This window comes from Pristiophorus japonicus, chromosome 13 (genome assembly GCF_044704955.1).
Source record: "Pristiophorus japonicus isolate sPriJap1 chromosome 13, sPriJap1.hap1, whole genome shotgun sequence".
In the NCBI taxonomy this organism is placed as follows: Eukaryota; Metazoa; Chordata; class Chondrichthyes; family Pristiophoridae; genus Pristiophorus; species Pristiophorus japonicus.
Window position 1 is genome coordinate 148,896,552 of NC_091989.1, and position 14,915 is coordinate 148,911,466.

General features: G+C 43.9%; 1 protein-coding gene across 1 annotated transcript in view; it reads left to right on the forward strand.

Annotated features, from left to right (window-relative positions):
• The window catches only part of jph3b (junctophilin 3b), a 190,022-nt gene that overhangs the window by 17,209 nt on the left and 157,898 nt on the right, over positions 1-14,915 (forward strand). Inside the window, exon 2 of the mRNA XM_070896973.1 lies at positions 11,909-12,680. Within this exon, the coding sequence (XP_070753074.1) occupies positions 11,909-12,680 (772 nt within the window). The remainder of the gene's footprint in view (positions 1-11,908; positions 12,681-14,915) is intronic.

Here is a 14,915-nt window from a genome sequence, read left to right on the forward strand (position 1 = left end):
TTCGAGCCTGCACCACCATTTAATAAAGTTTACTAACTCTACCACTCCTGCAAGATGCTCTCCTAGTGGCCTCAGAAAAGCTGATGAAAAGCTATTGTTGGTCATGTTGGAACTCTTGAGATGTTTGTGGCCGGTGATTTCTGGATACTCCAGCCTTTGAGGCCCGCCTGCAAACTGTTGCACCTTAGCTGCTGTTGGGGCAGTCTGGCCCAGCTGACTTCCTGGCACCATGCCGGATAGTGAGGAGTGAGACGTGCTGCTATCCTGACAGAATAAATAATCTCCATAGTATTTTGCAAATGTAAATTTTCCAAGCCTATCTTTGAACTCAGTATAGTATTGGAAGCATCTTGCCTATAGATGGCATATGCACCTGTAGGCAATTACACAGAAGTGAATGTAAAGCAAAAAAAAGTAGTGAACCAGCACTTTAGCTCAAATAGCCACCCAACTAAATGCAAAGCAATCAATAATAATTTCTATTCATTGGGCCGGGGTAGGAATGCTATCACTGAATGATTCTGTGGTACTTGCTCATTGATGAAACAACTTTTTGTCAAAACCAGCAATTGGGAACCAGGAACCACCACAAAATGAGCAAATCAAATCACTCAAGTAATTAATTCTTTTGCCTGCCATTTCCCCTTTTCACTCAGGTCAACCAATGCAGCTAAAAACAATACTATTAATATAAGTCTATCATTCTGTTTTTATTTAATATTTCTTGCAGTTACATTTTTTTCTTTCTACACAGAAAGTAAACAATTCTGAGAAAAATTAGTTTGGAATTAAGTGTTTGCTTTGGGCGCAGTCGGGAAATTGGGTGCAAATTGCATCAGTTAGGTTACAGTTCAAGTTTACGCTTAATTAGTTTCCGATAATTCATCTGCATAATCACAAACGTAAAATCTTCCATTAAGCAGCGCAATTGGTCAGCGTAATAGAACGCAATTTTTTTTCCTTAAAAAATATTCCTTGATGTATTTAAGAGTGATAACCTCGTGCAGTTTTATTAATACACTTGAAAATGGGTTTATCACAAAAACTAAGCATTTTTAATAAGAGTCCCCAGTACTCCACCTGTGAGTAACCAGATTTAAAATGACTGAAAATAACTGAAGAAAACTATACTGAACCATTTACTAGTTTCACTGGTGTACACCAGTCAGTTTCTTAGTAAGTTAAATATTTTTAATACGTAAAAACTTTTAAAATGTGCCTGCCAGTGCCTGTACCTCTAAGAAAACCAATTCAATTTGAAGGCCCCCCTCAAATGGCCGCAAACAGGTGCAACCGACATAAACTCACCATCCCATTTTTCCGACCAGGGGGTGTGGCCAGTTTTGTGGGCGGGGCTGGCTTCAGGCAGAATGATTTATAAACCAAGGTTCAAAATCACAGAAACTCAATTACGCTTGACATAATTTACATTTAAAACTCCACAATCTTTTGCAATGGTTTGGCCGATTTCAACAGGATTGCGCTGATAAAACTAGCGCAAACTAGCAGAAACTCTACCCCAAATCTATAAAATTAGTCACTTAATGTTAAGAATGCCTGGAAGAAGTTCCATTTTCACAGGTCTGCCTCACCTTCTGGGGCATAACACTTGAGTTATCGGTCCGTCACAGTGTTGGAAATGTTACTTTATTCCATTTACCCAATGGAATTTGGGTGTTTGAGACCCAGAAAAGTCATAAATCTCAGCAGTGTCCTGAAACATGCGGTCTCCGCCACATTGTTGTCTTCCAATTTGTGCAGGGGTCTGGGGTGGGAGGAATTTCCATCATCCACAAACATGGTGCCGGATGTTAAAGGAGTGGTGCTGAAGGGCAAGGATTTTCAACACCTGAAATTTTGTCAGGCACAAAGTCCATTTGGCTACCTTGTAAAGGGAGGTTGATTGGATATAATGTAAAAAAAAATCTGAGCTGCTGATGTTGGTGGACCAGGGGGCAGCTTGCCTGTGCACATTTCTCACTGCCATCTACCTACCTGTAACAGGTACCCAAGACATGCCCACATTGGCGCAGGTGCCTCCTGATGATATCCTAAGAACTGAACCCTGCCATAACCCTAGATACTCCAGTGGGGTCAGAGTAGAGGTCTCCATCACCCAGTCTGCCACATTTATGCTGGTGGAGAGGGGCTGGGAATTTTTTGGATGTTTGCATCAGGGTTGGAAGGTGAATTTTTGAGGATATTGGGCACTGTGACCTAAGTTAATCAATCAGTCAAGCCTGAAGTGTCACAACCTATTCATTGGAACTCCGATAGTGAGAAAAACTTCCCTGGTGCAATGCTACACCACAACAGCCTCTGCAGGATCTGTAAAAGTACATGAGACGTAAGGGGGAGAAAATATATTTTATAGTAATATAAAAAAACTGAGAAAAGATGAAGGGTGTTGGGAGAGAGGAGGGAAAAATAAACCAACATATGAAAATGTCAGCGAGGCAAAGATAAGCTGGTCCATCAAGCCTATCCCATACCATCATGGTGCAACTCAACATCATGACCCCCATTTTCCCCACCCAACAGTAGCCACATAATTTCCTGGGAGAGGTAAAAAAAGAAAAAAAAACAACCCCCTAGGCCAATTCAGGTCAAAAAACAAGCTGGGATATTCCTCCCCGACCTCCAAAGTTCCAGGACACTACATTGACCTTGAAACACATCACCCTGTACCCGACCTCCCTGTTGTATGTCACTGCCAGAAACTCATCCAGCACCCTTTTGAATGCCAGCAGTGGATTTGCACTCATTACACAAGCTGGCATAGCAAATACTATAAATCCATAGTGTTATTTGGAGCAAACAAAGCTGGCCCTGTAGTGTAAATGTGAGGTCAGCTCATTACAAAATTTATTGCTGCATTGGGAGGATCTCTCATGATGTACCGGGGCTGCATTATTGGGCAGCAGCAGCCGCCAGTGAAGGGCTTTTAGCTGTCCACGGCATGCCAGGGCTTTTTTCCAGGATGTGGGGCAGTGATATCAGGCACAGGCCAGGGAAAGCAGAGGCAGGGACACAGGAGGGCAATGGTGCCAGAGGCTGGGGTGAAACAGGGGCCAAAAGATGGAGATGCACATTTTTTGTTCTCAATTTTATGGCAGTCTCAGTTTCATTTACTAGGCTCTCTATCTGCATTATAGGGTGAGAACCTAACTTAACTGAGGGTCAGAGCTTAATGAGCAGCAAGTTCATCTTATGTTTAAGAGGTTGCCAGCATATTATTGGATCCCTGATGTTGTGTATCTGTAAAGCATGTGTTCCCATGTTCCGCCACCAGGGAGCGCAGCCCCTGAAGTCCCAACGGATCCCAGCATCCCTTGGGAGCACTGTATATGAGCCGGCCCTTCAGGCCTGTTCCTCACTCTGGAGTGTCTTAATAAAGACTGAGGTCACTGTTACTTTAACCTCCCTGTGAGTAGGCTCATCTGTGTTAGGAACACAATAACTGGCGACGAGAATACAAATCCAATGCAAAGATGCAGCAAACTGTGGGCATCCTGAAGAAGTTCTTGGAGGGTGAGGACTGGGAAGCCTATGTCGAACGGCTAGACCAGTACTTTGTAGCCAATGAGCTGGATGGTGAAGGAAGCGCTGCAAAAAGGAGAGCGGTCCTCCTCACGGTCTGCGGGGCACCAACCTACAGCCTCATGAAGAACCTTCTGGCTCCGGTGAAACCCACAGATAAGTCATATGAGGAGCTGTGTACATTGGTTCGGGAGCATCTTAACCCGAGGGAGAGCGTGCTGATGTCGAGGTATCGGTTCTACATGTGCCAGCGATCTGAAGATCAGGAAGTGGTGAGCTACGTCGCCGAGCTAAGGTGACTTGCAGGACAATGTGAGTTTGATGGCTACCTGGAGCAGATGCTCAGAGACTTTTTTGTACTGGGCATTGGCCACGAGACCATCCTACGAAAACTTTTGACTGTAGAGACACCGACCCTCAGTAAGGCCATTGCGATAGCACAGGCGTTTATGTCCACCAGTGATAACAACAAACAAATCTCTCAGCACACAAGTGCTAGCAATGTTCATAAGTTAACTGGAACTGTGTTTGCGAGCAGAAATGTACAGGGCAGAAACCACGAGTCTGCAACTGCCAGCAGGCCTCAGATGACCCGACAACTCAGAGTCCGCAACAAAGGATGAATGCAAGGCGATTGACACCTTGTTGGCGTTGTGGAGGCTTCCATTCAGCCTATTCATGCCGCTTCAAAGGGTATGTTTGCAAGAGCTGTGGAACAATGGGGCACCTCCAATAAGCTTGCAGACGAGCTGCAAGCTCTGCCAAACCTGCTAACCACCATGTGGCAGAGGAAGATCGGTCCCTGGTGGATCAAAGCAATTTTGAGCCTCAGAGAGGGGAGGCAGATGCTGAAGTACACGGGGTGCACACATTTTCGACGAAATGTCCACCTATAATTCTAAATGTAAAACTGAATGACTTACCCGTAGCCATGGAACTGGACACTGGCGCTAGCCAATCCATCATGAGTAAAAAGATGTTTGAGAGACTGTGGTGCAACAAGGCACTCAGACCAGCCCTGAGCCCCATCCACACAAAACTGAGAACATACACCAAAGAGCTCATCACTGTCCTGGGCAGCGCCATGGTCAAGGTCACCTACGAGGACACTGTGCATGAATTGCCACTCTGGATTGTCCCGGGCGATGGCCCCACACTGCTTGGAAGAGCTGGCTGGGCAAAATCCGCTGGAACTGGGATGACATCCGAGCGCTATCACATGTCGATGAGGCCTCATGTACCCAGGTTCTTAACAGATTTCATTCCCTTTTAGAGCCAGGCATTGGAAACTTTTCCGGGATGAAGGTGCGGATCCACTTGGTCCCAGAGGCACGACCCATTTACCACAAGGCGCGAGCGGTACCTCACATGATGAGGGAGAGAGTGGAAATCGAGCTGGACAGGCTGCAACGTGAGGGCATCATCTCCCCAGTGGAATTCAGTGAGTGGCCCAGCCCGATTGTTCCAGTACTCAAAGGTGATGGCATGGTCAGGATTTGCGGCGATTATAAAGTAACTATTAATCGTTTCTCGCTACAGGACCAATACCCACTACCTAAGGCAGACGACCTATTTGCGATGCTGGCAGGAGGCAAGACGTTCACCAAGCTCGACCTGACTTCGGCCTACATGACGCAGGAGCTGGAAGAGTCTTCGAAGGGCCTCACCTGCATCAACACGCACAAGGGACTGTTCATCTACAACAGATGCCTGTTTGGAATTCGGTCGGCTGCAGTGACCTTCCAGAGAAACATGGAGAGCCTACTCAAGTCGGTACCACGCACGATGGTTTTTCAGGGCGACATATTGGTCACGGTCGGGACACTGTCGAGCACCTACAAAACCTGGAGAAGGTCCTCCAGCGACTGGATCGCGTAGGGCTATGGCTGAAGAGGTCAAAATGCGTCTTCATGGCAACAGAAGTGGAGTTTTTGGGGAGAAAGATCGCGACAGACGGCATTTGGCCCACAGACGCCAAGACAGAGGCTATCAGGAATGCGCCCAGGCCACAGAACGTCATGGAGTTGCAGTCGTTCCTGGGACTCCTCAACTATTTTGGTAACTTCCTACAGGGGTTAAGCACCCTCTTAGAGCCCCTACATGTGTTATTGCGTAAAGGTGAGAACTAGGTATGGGGAAAAAAAAACAAATAATTGCTTTTGAGAAAGCCAGAAACATTTTATGCTCCAAGCAGCTGCTTGTATTGTATAACCCGTGTAAAAGAATTATGCTAGCATGTGATGCGTCGTCGTACGGAGTCAGGTGTGTATTACAAGAAGCTAATGTTGCGGGAAAGTTGCAACCTGTCTCCTATGCCTCCAGCAGCTTGTCTAAAGCCGAGAGGGCCTACAGCATGATTGAAAAAGAGGCATTAGCGTGTGTATTCGGGGTAAAAAAAAATGCATCAGTACCTGTTTAGCCTCAAATTTGAGCTGGAAACCGGTCACAAGCCCCTCATATCCCTGTTCGCTGAAAACAAGGGGATAAATACTAATGCCTCAGCCCGCATACAAAGGTGGGCACTCGCGCTATCAGCGTATAAGTATACCATCCGCCACAGGCCAGGCACCGAGAACTGTGCGGATGCTCTCAGTCGGCTACCATTGCCCACCACGCAGCCCGCAGACTTGTTGATGGTCATGGAAGCGTTTGAAAATGATAAATCACCTGTCACGTCCCACCAGATTAGGACTTGGACCAGACAAGATCCTCTTCTGTCCCTAGTAAAAAACTGTGTACTGCATGGGACCTTGGCCAGCATCCCCGTTGAAATGCAAGAGCTAATTAAGCCGTTCCAGTGGCGAAAGGACGAGCTGTCCATTCCGGCAGACTGCCTGTTGTGGTAGCTATCAAAAAGGGCAGGGAGACATTCATCTCAGATCTCCACAGCACACAACCAGGTATTGTAATGATGGAAGCGATAGCCAGATCCCATGTGTGGTGGCCCAGTATTGACTCTGACTTAGAATCCTCTGTACAGCAATGCAGCGTGTGTGCCCAGTTGAGCAAGGCGCCCAGAGAGGCACCACTAAGTTTGTGGTCCTGGCCCTCCAGACCATGGTCGAGGATCCATGTCGACTCTGCGGGCCCGTTTCTCGGTAAAATGTTCCTGGTGGTGGTGGATGCTTTTTCAAAATGGATTGAATGTGAAATAATGTCGGGAAGCACCGCCACCGGCACCATTGAAAGTCTGAGGGCCATGTTTGCCACCCACGGCCTGCCTGACATACTGGTCGGTGACAATGGGCCATGTTTCACCAGTGCCGAATTTAAAGAATTCATGACCCGCAATGGATCAAACATGTCACCTCAGCCCCGTTTAAACCAACCTCCAATGAGCAGGCAGAGCGGGCAGTACAAACAATCAAACAGAGCCTTAAACGAGTCACAGAAGGCTGACTCCAAACCTGCCTGTCCCGAGTACTGCTCAGCTATCGCATGAGACCCCACTTGCTCACAGGGGTGCCCTCGACTGAGCTGCTCATGAAAAGGCCACTTAAAACCAGACTCTCGCTGGTTCACCCCAACCTGCATGATCAGGTAGAGAGCAGACGGCAGCAACAAAATGTAAACGATGGTCGCGCCACTGTGTCACGGGAAGTTGATCTGAATGACCCTGTGTATGTGCCAAACTATGGACATGGTTCCAAGTGGATCGCGGGCACGGCGATAGCTAAAGAAGGGAGTAGGTTGTTTGTAGTCAAACTAGACAATGGACAAATTTGCAGAAAGCACCTGGACCAAACGAGGCTGCGGTTCCCTGACTGCCCTGAACAACCCACAGCAGACACCACCTTTTTCGAGCCCACAACACACACCCAAAGGATCAATGACACCACCCCGGACCAGGAAATTGAACCCATCACGCCCAACAGCCCAGCAAGGCCAGGCTCACCCAGCAGCCCTGCAGGGCCAAAAACACGCCAGCTCTGCGAGGGCACAGCCAACACACCAGAACAGACATTTGTACCGAGGCGGTCCACCAGGGAAAGAAAGGCTCCCGACCGCCTCACCTTGTAAATAGTTTTCACTTTGACTTTGGGGAGGAGTGATGTTGTGTATCTGTAAAGCAGGCACTCCCATGTTCCGCCACCAGGGAGCACATCCCCTGAAGTCCCAAGGGATCCCAACATCCCTTGGGAGCACTGTACATAAGCCGGCCCCTAAGGCCTGTTCCTCACTCTGGAGTGTCTTAATAAAGACTGAAGTCATTATTACTTTAACCTCCCTGTGTGCAGTCTCATCTGTGTTAGGAACACAATAACTGATGCCTTGGCTTTGAAAGCTTCCTCTACACAAGAGAAAAATATTATTTTAAATGTAACTACAAGAACAACTTACATTTATTTTGCACCTTTAACTTAGAAAAATGTCCCAATGCACTTCATTGGAGCATTTTCAATCAAAATTGGACCCTGAGCCTCAGAATGAGATATTAGGACAGATGACCAATAGCTTGGTGAAAGAGGTCGACTTTAATGGATGTCTTAAAGGAGGATAAAATACAGCTTCAGTGGCATTTCAAACTTTCCCAACTAATCAACATGGCAACACTTGAGTAGGTTTTGAAATAGACTGTTCCAGCTTTTTCAGGAATTGAGCCTGTCCAAAAGCTTGTCAATATTGTAAGCACACCAATTTTTAAATTTATTCACATGGGATGTGGACGTCACTGGCAAGACAGCATTTATTGCCCATCCATGTTTGCCCTTGAGAAAGTGGTGGTGGTGAGCCACCTTCTTGAACTGCTGCAGTCCATTGTAGCAGGGTTTGTTTTGATGCAGCAGAATTGCTTGCAGAGGGCAGTTAAGAGTCAACCACATTGCTGTGGGTCTGGGGTCACATATAGGCCGGACCGGGTAAGGGTAGCAGGTTTCCTTCGTGAAAGGGCATTAGTGAACCAGTTGGGTTTTTACAACAATCTGGTAGTTTTGTGGTCACCAATTACTGATACTAGCTGAATTTAAATTAAATTTAAATTTAAATTCCAGATTAATTGAATTTAAATTCCCCAACTGCCGTGGTGGAATTTGAACTAACGACTCCAGATTGTTAGTCCTGTCCTCTGGATTATTACTCCAGCATCATAACCACTCTGCTACCGTACCCAACAATTTGAGGATTGTTGTAGAGATGTGAAATAATAGTGATATGGACACAGAAATAACTGTTGATGCAAAATGAAAAGAATTAGCAGCAGAAAAGTACAACATTTGTTTACAAAATTGTGATGCTTCATTTGTAATTTCAGTTTAAAATGACCCTCGTACATTTAACTAGCATACAGAAAGCATGCCAGGAAAAGGGATCGTGAAAATCATCCTGACATCCTTCAAGCAATCTGACTTTAAGGCAGATTTTGAATAAGTTGTGCCTTCAACTGCTCAGTGACCAGAACCCATTGATTTACCAAGAATGTATTAAGGTTTTCCAAGAAGTAATTGATTTGGGATATGTCTGTGGGATTTCATTGTGTGTCGGAAATGGGTCAGTACTATTGCAATGGGTGCATTTTACTCTGTGTCTCTGCCATGATCCATTTAGTAGGTTATACTGTGAACATTTTGTATGGTATTTTAGATTCCTCTATACCAGGGGTGTCAAACTCATTTTCTATCATGGGCCTGATCCGATATTCTGGCACTTGGTGTGGGCCACATTCAGCAAAAGTTATTAAAATAGAAATAGATTAAAATAAGCTGTACTGGTACTTGCTTACATTTAGGTTTTATTTACTGTTACTGTTGCTCCTCAATACCTCGCACCTCTTGGTTTGAACCATTGCCTCAACATGTGGAGCAGATGACTGGGCTGAGGCCTGTCTTACATAAAAACACGAGGACCACTTGTCACTACAGAACTTTGTACTCCAACCACCAATCCTGGAAATGAATTCCACTGCCTCGCAATTCTCTGTGTGAAGAAGTTTCTCTTGAACACTGTTCTAAATCCTTTACATTTAATCTTTTATCTATGGCTCCATGACTTGACCCCTCATCCACTGGAAACAGCCTGCTTCCATCAATATTTAAGCAACAAATCACAAAATTATCTGCTTTGGGACTTCCCATTCAAAATGGCTTCTCTATCCATTGTGGAGTCCTTTAAATCTCCAATCAAACCAAATTGTTTCAAGTATACTCATTTCTTTTACTGCACTGTAATATTATTGCAAGAGGGATGGAGTACAAAAGCAGGGAGGTCCTTCTGCAACTGTACAAGGTATTGGTGAGGCCGCACCTGGAGTACTGCATGCAGTTTTGGTCGCCTTACTTAAGGAAGGACATACTGGCTTGGAGGGGGTGCAGAGATGATTCACTAGGTTGATTCCGGAGATGAGGGGGTTACCTTATGATGATAGATTGAGTAGACTGGGTCTTTACTCGTTGGAGTTCAGAAGGATGAGGGGTGATCTTATAGAAACATTTAAAATAATGAAAGGGATAGACAAGATAGAGGCAGAGAGGTTGTTTCCACTGGTCGGGGAGACTAGAACTAGGGGGCACAGCCTCAAAATACGGGGCAGCCAATTTAAAACCAAGTTGAGAAGGAATTTCTTCTCCCAGAGGGTTGTGAATCTGTGGAATTCTCTGCCCAAGGAAGCAGTTGAGGCTAGCTCATTGAATGTATTCAAGTTACAGATAGATAGATTTTTAACCAATAAGGGAATTAAGGGTTATGGGGAGCGGGCGGGTAAGTGGAGCTGAGTCCATGGCCAGATCAGCCATGATCTTGTTGAATGGCAGAGCAGGCTCGAGGGGCTAGATGGCCTACTCCTGTTCCTAATTCTTATGTTCTTATATTAAGTGTTACTAATATGCATACAGGTGCTGAGAAAGAACAAAGAATTATTTTTTCCTGTTCCTCTTTGAGTAGTGTGAAACCATCTAAAAAAAAGGCTGCACCTAAATTGCCTCTAAATTGGTCATGTTATTTAAGTTAAGTTGTGCTTTTTTTGTTGAAAACTACACTTTCTAAAGAAAATGTCTAAAATATAGACAATTCAGAATGCATCAGTATTTTTAACTGATTAAGAAAACTATGATTGGCTGATCGCTTCCTGCATCAAAAATATAATGGAGAAGAAAGAATATGTTTTTCAGAAATTGTTTTGAACTTTAGTGCAAGGCTGAAAAAAGGAATCTAATGGATTCAGGTTATTACTAATTATTATTACTACTAACATCACATTTATTATTACTAATGTCACATTTATGAAAATCTTGACATCTACTTGATATAAGTCAGAACAAAGGACACTCTCTCTTTATCTGTGATCTGTTTAGCATTTTGGCCTGAGATCACTGTTAGATTCACAACAAAATCAAATGTGCAAATTTGCCAATTCTCAGCCAGATATTGGGTGAGCAACTCCACTAGTGGGAATTCTCAGAAAGTACGCCAAAGAAGGCCTCCTACACATGTCTGAACATTTCAACCAAACATTTTCAATCAGAATATCTTGAGAGGTCACACTAATTGATTAAAGGAGCAAAATTCAAATAGTATATACAAGAGGCAGAATTTCGCTAGCAGTTCTGTTGCCTCTCCTGGGGCAGATGGATTTCAAATTATTTCAGGTCACTGAGGCAAGAAGTTACTTAATACAATATGATAAGATCTTGCATCAAATCCCCCCGTTAATGTCAGTAATGAAATATTTTGTGATAACGGATATTTAATATAAAAAAGACACCTGCACTACTGCAACCTACAAAGTTATGCTGCACTGAAGTACTGTAAAATGGAGAAGAGGAGGAAGTCCTTTTATATCTACTGAATCCATTAGACTTCTTAAAGGTTGTACCTTTTTATTACAGTATACATTTACCACATTTACAATCCTGTTGCAGCAAACTCTCACCATGGATACTTCACAAGATGGTTTTAACCTTAAAATTCCAAACTGTATGTAAGATAGTTTTGTATTTTCTAGATAGATTAAAAGTGGACTGGCAACTTGGTTAAAGTATTATGGGCCTAAATTAGGTACAGTTTGGCTATCTTCAAATCTTACTGGCAAGCGAACAGACCAGTGTAGATATGAAATCAAAAAAAAACACCCGGTCTTAAATGTTGACTTAGCTGTTCTCTGACTGATCTGCTGCATGTTTTAGCTTTTTCTGTTTGTTTCAGGTCTCCAGTATTCTTGTTTACATTGTTTAAATAAGGAAGTTTCTTATACAGATGGTACTTCTGTGAAAGGGAGAGGCAGCTCAGTAAACCTTCGAAGAATCCGTCAGTGTCTAATATTTGATCAGTGGATCAGTGCCTAAAATAATTAATGTACATGTCTACATATGAATTTATTCAATTATGTCTGATAAGTGAAAGTTTTTCATTTAACAGTAACTGTTCTCTGTTACAGGTACCTACCAGGGACAGTGGGTTGGAGGAATGCGCCATGGGTATGGTGTACGTCAGAGTGTTCCCTATGGGATGGCTGCTGTTATCAGATCTCCTCTTAGAACTTCTATTAACTCTCTAAGAAGTGAACATAGCAATGGTACTGCCATACACCCAGACACTCCAGCTGGAAGTCCTGCAGAATCAAGAGGGGGCTTTGTTCTCACTATGCATAGCGACAATGATCTTTCAGCCAAAAGCAAAAAGAAAGGGATTTTTCGCAGGTCCCTTTTGAGTGGGCTGAAACTCCGGAAGTCTGAGTCTAAAAGTTCCTTGGCTAGCCAAAGAAGCAAGCAGAGCTCATTTCGAAGTGAAGCTGGGATGAGCACCGTCAGCTCTACGGCCAGTGACATCAACTCCACAGTTAGTTTCGGTGAGGGCGAGACAGATTTGTCAGTCATTGAAGATGATATAGATGCAACAACAACTGAAACATATGTGGGAGAATGGAAGAATGATAAACGCTCTGGTTTTGGGTTAAGCCACCGATCTGATGGCTTGAAATTCGAAGGAGAGTGGCTGAGCAACAAGAGGCATGGTTATGGATGTACAACATTTCCAGATGGGACAAAAGAAGAAGGCAAATATAAACAGAATGTGTTGGTGAGTGGGAAGAGGAAGAACCTGATTCCTCTACGGACAAGTAAAATTCGAGACAAAGTGGATAGGGCAGTGGAAGCAGCTGAGCGGGCTGCGGCTATTGCCAAACAGAAAGCTGAGATTTCTTCATCCAGGTAGGAAGCTGGCTGTTGACTCACTTAAAATTGTGGGATTTACAATGACCTTGCATAAATATAACTTCATATAAACAATTAACGAACGCGTTAGAAATGTTATAGGCAGCTTTAATGTATGGGATTATGAACACAATAGAGATGCCAAGACTGAAGGCTTAGGGTGTAAGCGGTAGGTTGGAGGTAAATGTGCCGCTTGGACTCTAAACAGTGGCAGAACCACTGGGGGGGGGCGGTCATGAACCCCCAATTAATTTGAGGTTGGCCTACGTAGCACTGGAGGATACGGTCGTCCCTGGATGAGTTCAACTAGGGAGGGTGATGTTGGCTTAAAAGGGGAAGAAAAGGCCAAAGGAGTTGGGCTGAAACTCTGAGGTTTGGAAAGGAGCACATGGTGAGTAATACTGGGGTGGGAGGGGGGAGGGGGGAGGGGAGTAGAGGAGGCGGGAGCTGGAGCCCAGAAGGGAATTGGTGCCCAGGTGGCAATTTTGATGCAAAAAATGCAGGAGTTGGCAAGAGCAACATAGGCTTGAGCCGACAGAGAGAAGGATCCTGGCACGCAAACAGGAGAATTGACACGAACCGAAGAGGAATGTGGGCTGATGGGAGAGGTTAACTTTAATCCTCATACTAAAATAAATTGGCTGCGATTTTACAGTAGACAAATGAATAATGGTATAAACTCGGCAACTATCTACCCACTGCCAAATCTAGGGGCGAAATCAGACAAATCTGACCACCCCGCTAGGGTCCCACAATCTAAGCTCTGCCCCGCTTCTGAAAGTGATACTAATTTGAACTTAATAGCGATACTTGTACTTGATGTGTAACGTGAAGCTGACACTTTTCCAGTGACGTATGCAAGTAGTAGTCACTTTACTACTGTGTATCTCCAGCACTAATTTCTTACTGGTTTAAACATCTGTTTAGAAAGATACCAAAAAAATATAGCAGTGAAGATGCTTACTTCACACAGTTTTAGTCATGAGTTCAAATACTTCAACCTGACAACTGGAAAGAGTATAAGTTTCATCAGGCTCCAAATTAGAGCAGTTGGTAGCTTACTTCATGTAGATTGAAGCACAGCCTTCTTTTACAAAGGAAAATGCTTCTTCTTACCTGAGCACAGAACATTACAGGGGAGAAGAGGTGCATGAAAATTAGCGATCGTGATGAGGGAACAACAACAACTTGCATTTATACAGCACCTTTAATGTAGTAAAACATCCCAAGGCACTTCACAGGAGCGTTATTAAACAAAATTTGACATTGAGGCGATATTAGGGCAGAAAAGAGGTAGGTTTTAAGGAGCATCGTGAAAGAGAAAAGAGAGGCGGAGAGGTTTAGGGAGGGAATTTCAGAGCTTAGGGCCGAAGCAGCTGAAAGAACAGCTGCTAACGGTGGAGCAATTAAAATTGGGGATGCTCAAGAGGCCAGAATTGGAGGAGCGCAGATATCTCGGAGGGTTGTAGGGCTGGAGGAGATTAAAGAGATAGGGAGGTAAGAGTTGGATTAACAAAAGGGGTTAAATCCTGTAACAGCTACTCAGTTTTAAAATGATTTTCAACCAGTTAACTTTTGTATCGTTATGCACAGTATTGCACTTCAGCAACAGATATTTATTCCATTACAGAAAATTGGTAGTGTACAATATTACTATCCAAAAAGTGAAATAATTTAACATCTTGCGTCGACCCATCATGATCTATACCAGCTGACTTAGAAACAAAAGGCAATTTTGCACTCTTCCAGATCTAGATTTTATCGGTGTAGTTTAGCGCAAAAACCAACTATGTTCTGTCACAGTGGGTGCCATAGTTTTTGTCAATTAAAATATAGAATAGTTTATGCTGACAATACATTTCTCCTGTTGATGCACATGCAAAATAATAATTGATGGCAATTGAGTGGATACAACTAAATGAGTACTTTTATTCTGTGCTGTGAGCAAAAACTGTGAATGAACAAGGCCAAATGAGTCATAAATCCTTATAAAGAAAATAATGTTTGGCCTTTGGCTGTTTTTTAAAACCATCAAGCAACTAAGAAAGCTTGTAGTTTATCAGTGATATAAATTGTAGCTGGATTATTTTACAATTAGTACCATTGGCTCAATGAACCACTCACCTGAAGATATGATGCTCTCAAATGAACCTACCCGGTTCTATTTAGTCTACATGAATTTTCAGTATTAGCAGACTTGCTTTTGTGCACATCTCTCATGTGATGTGCAGT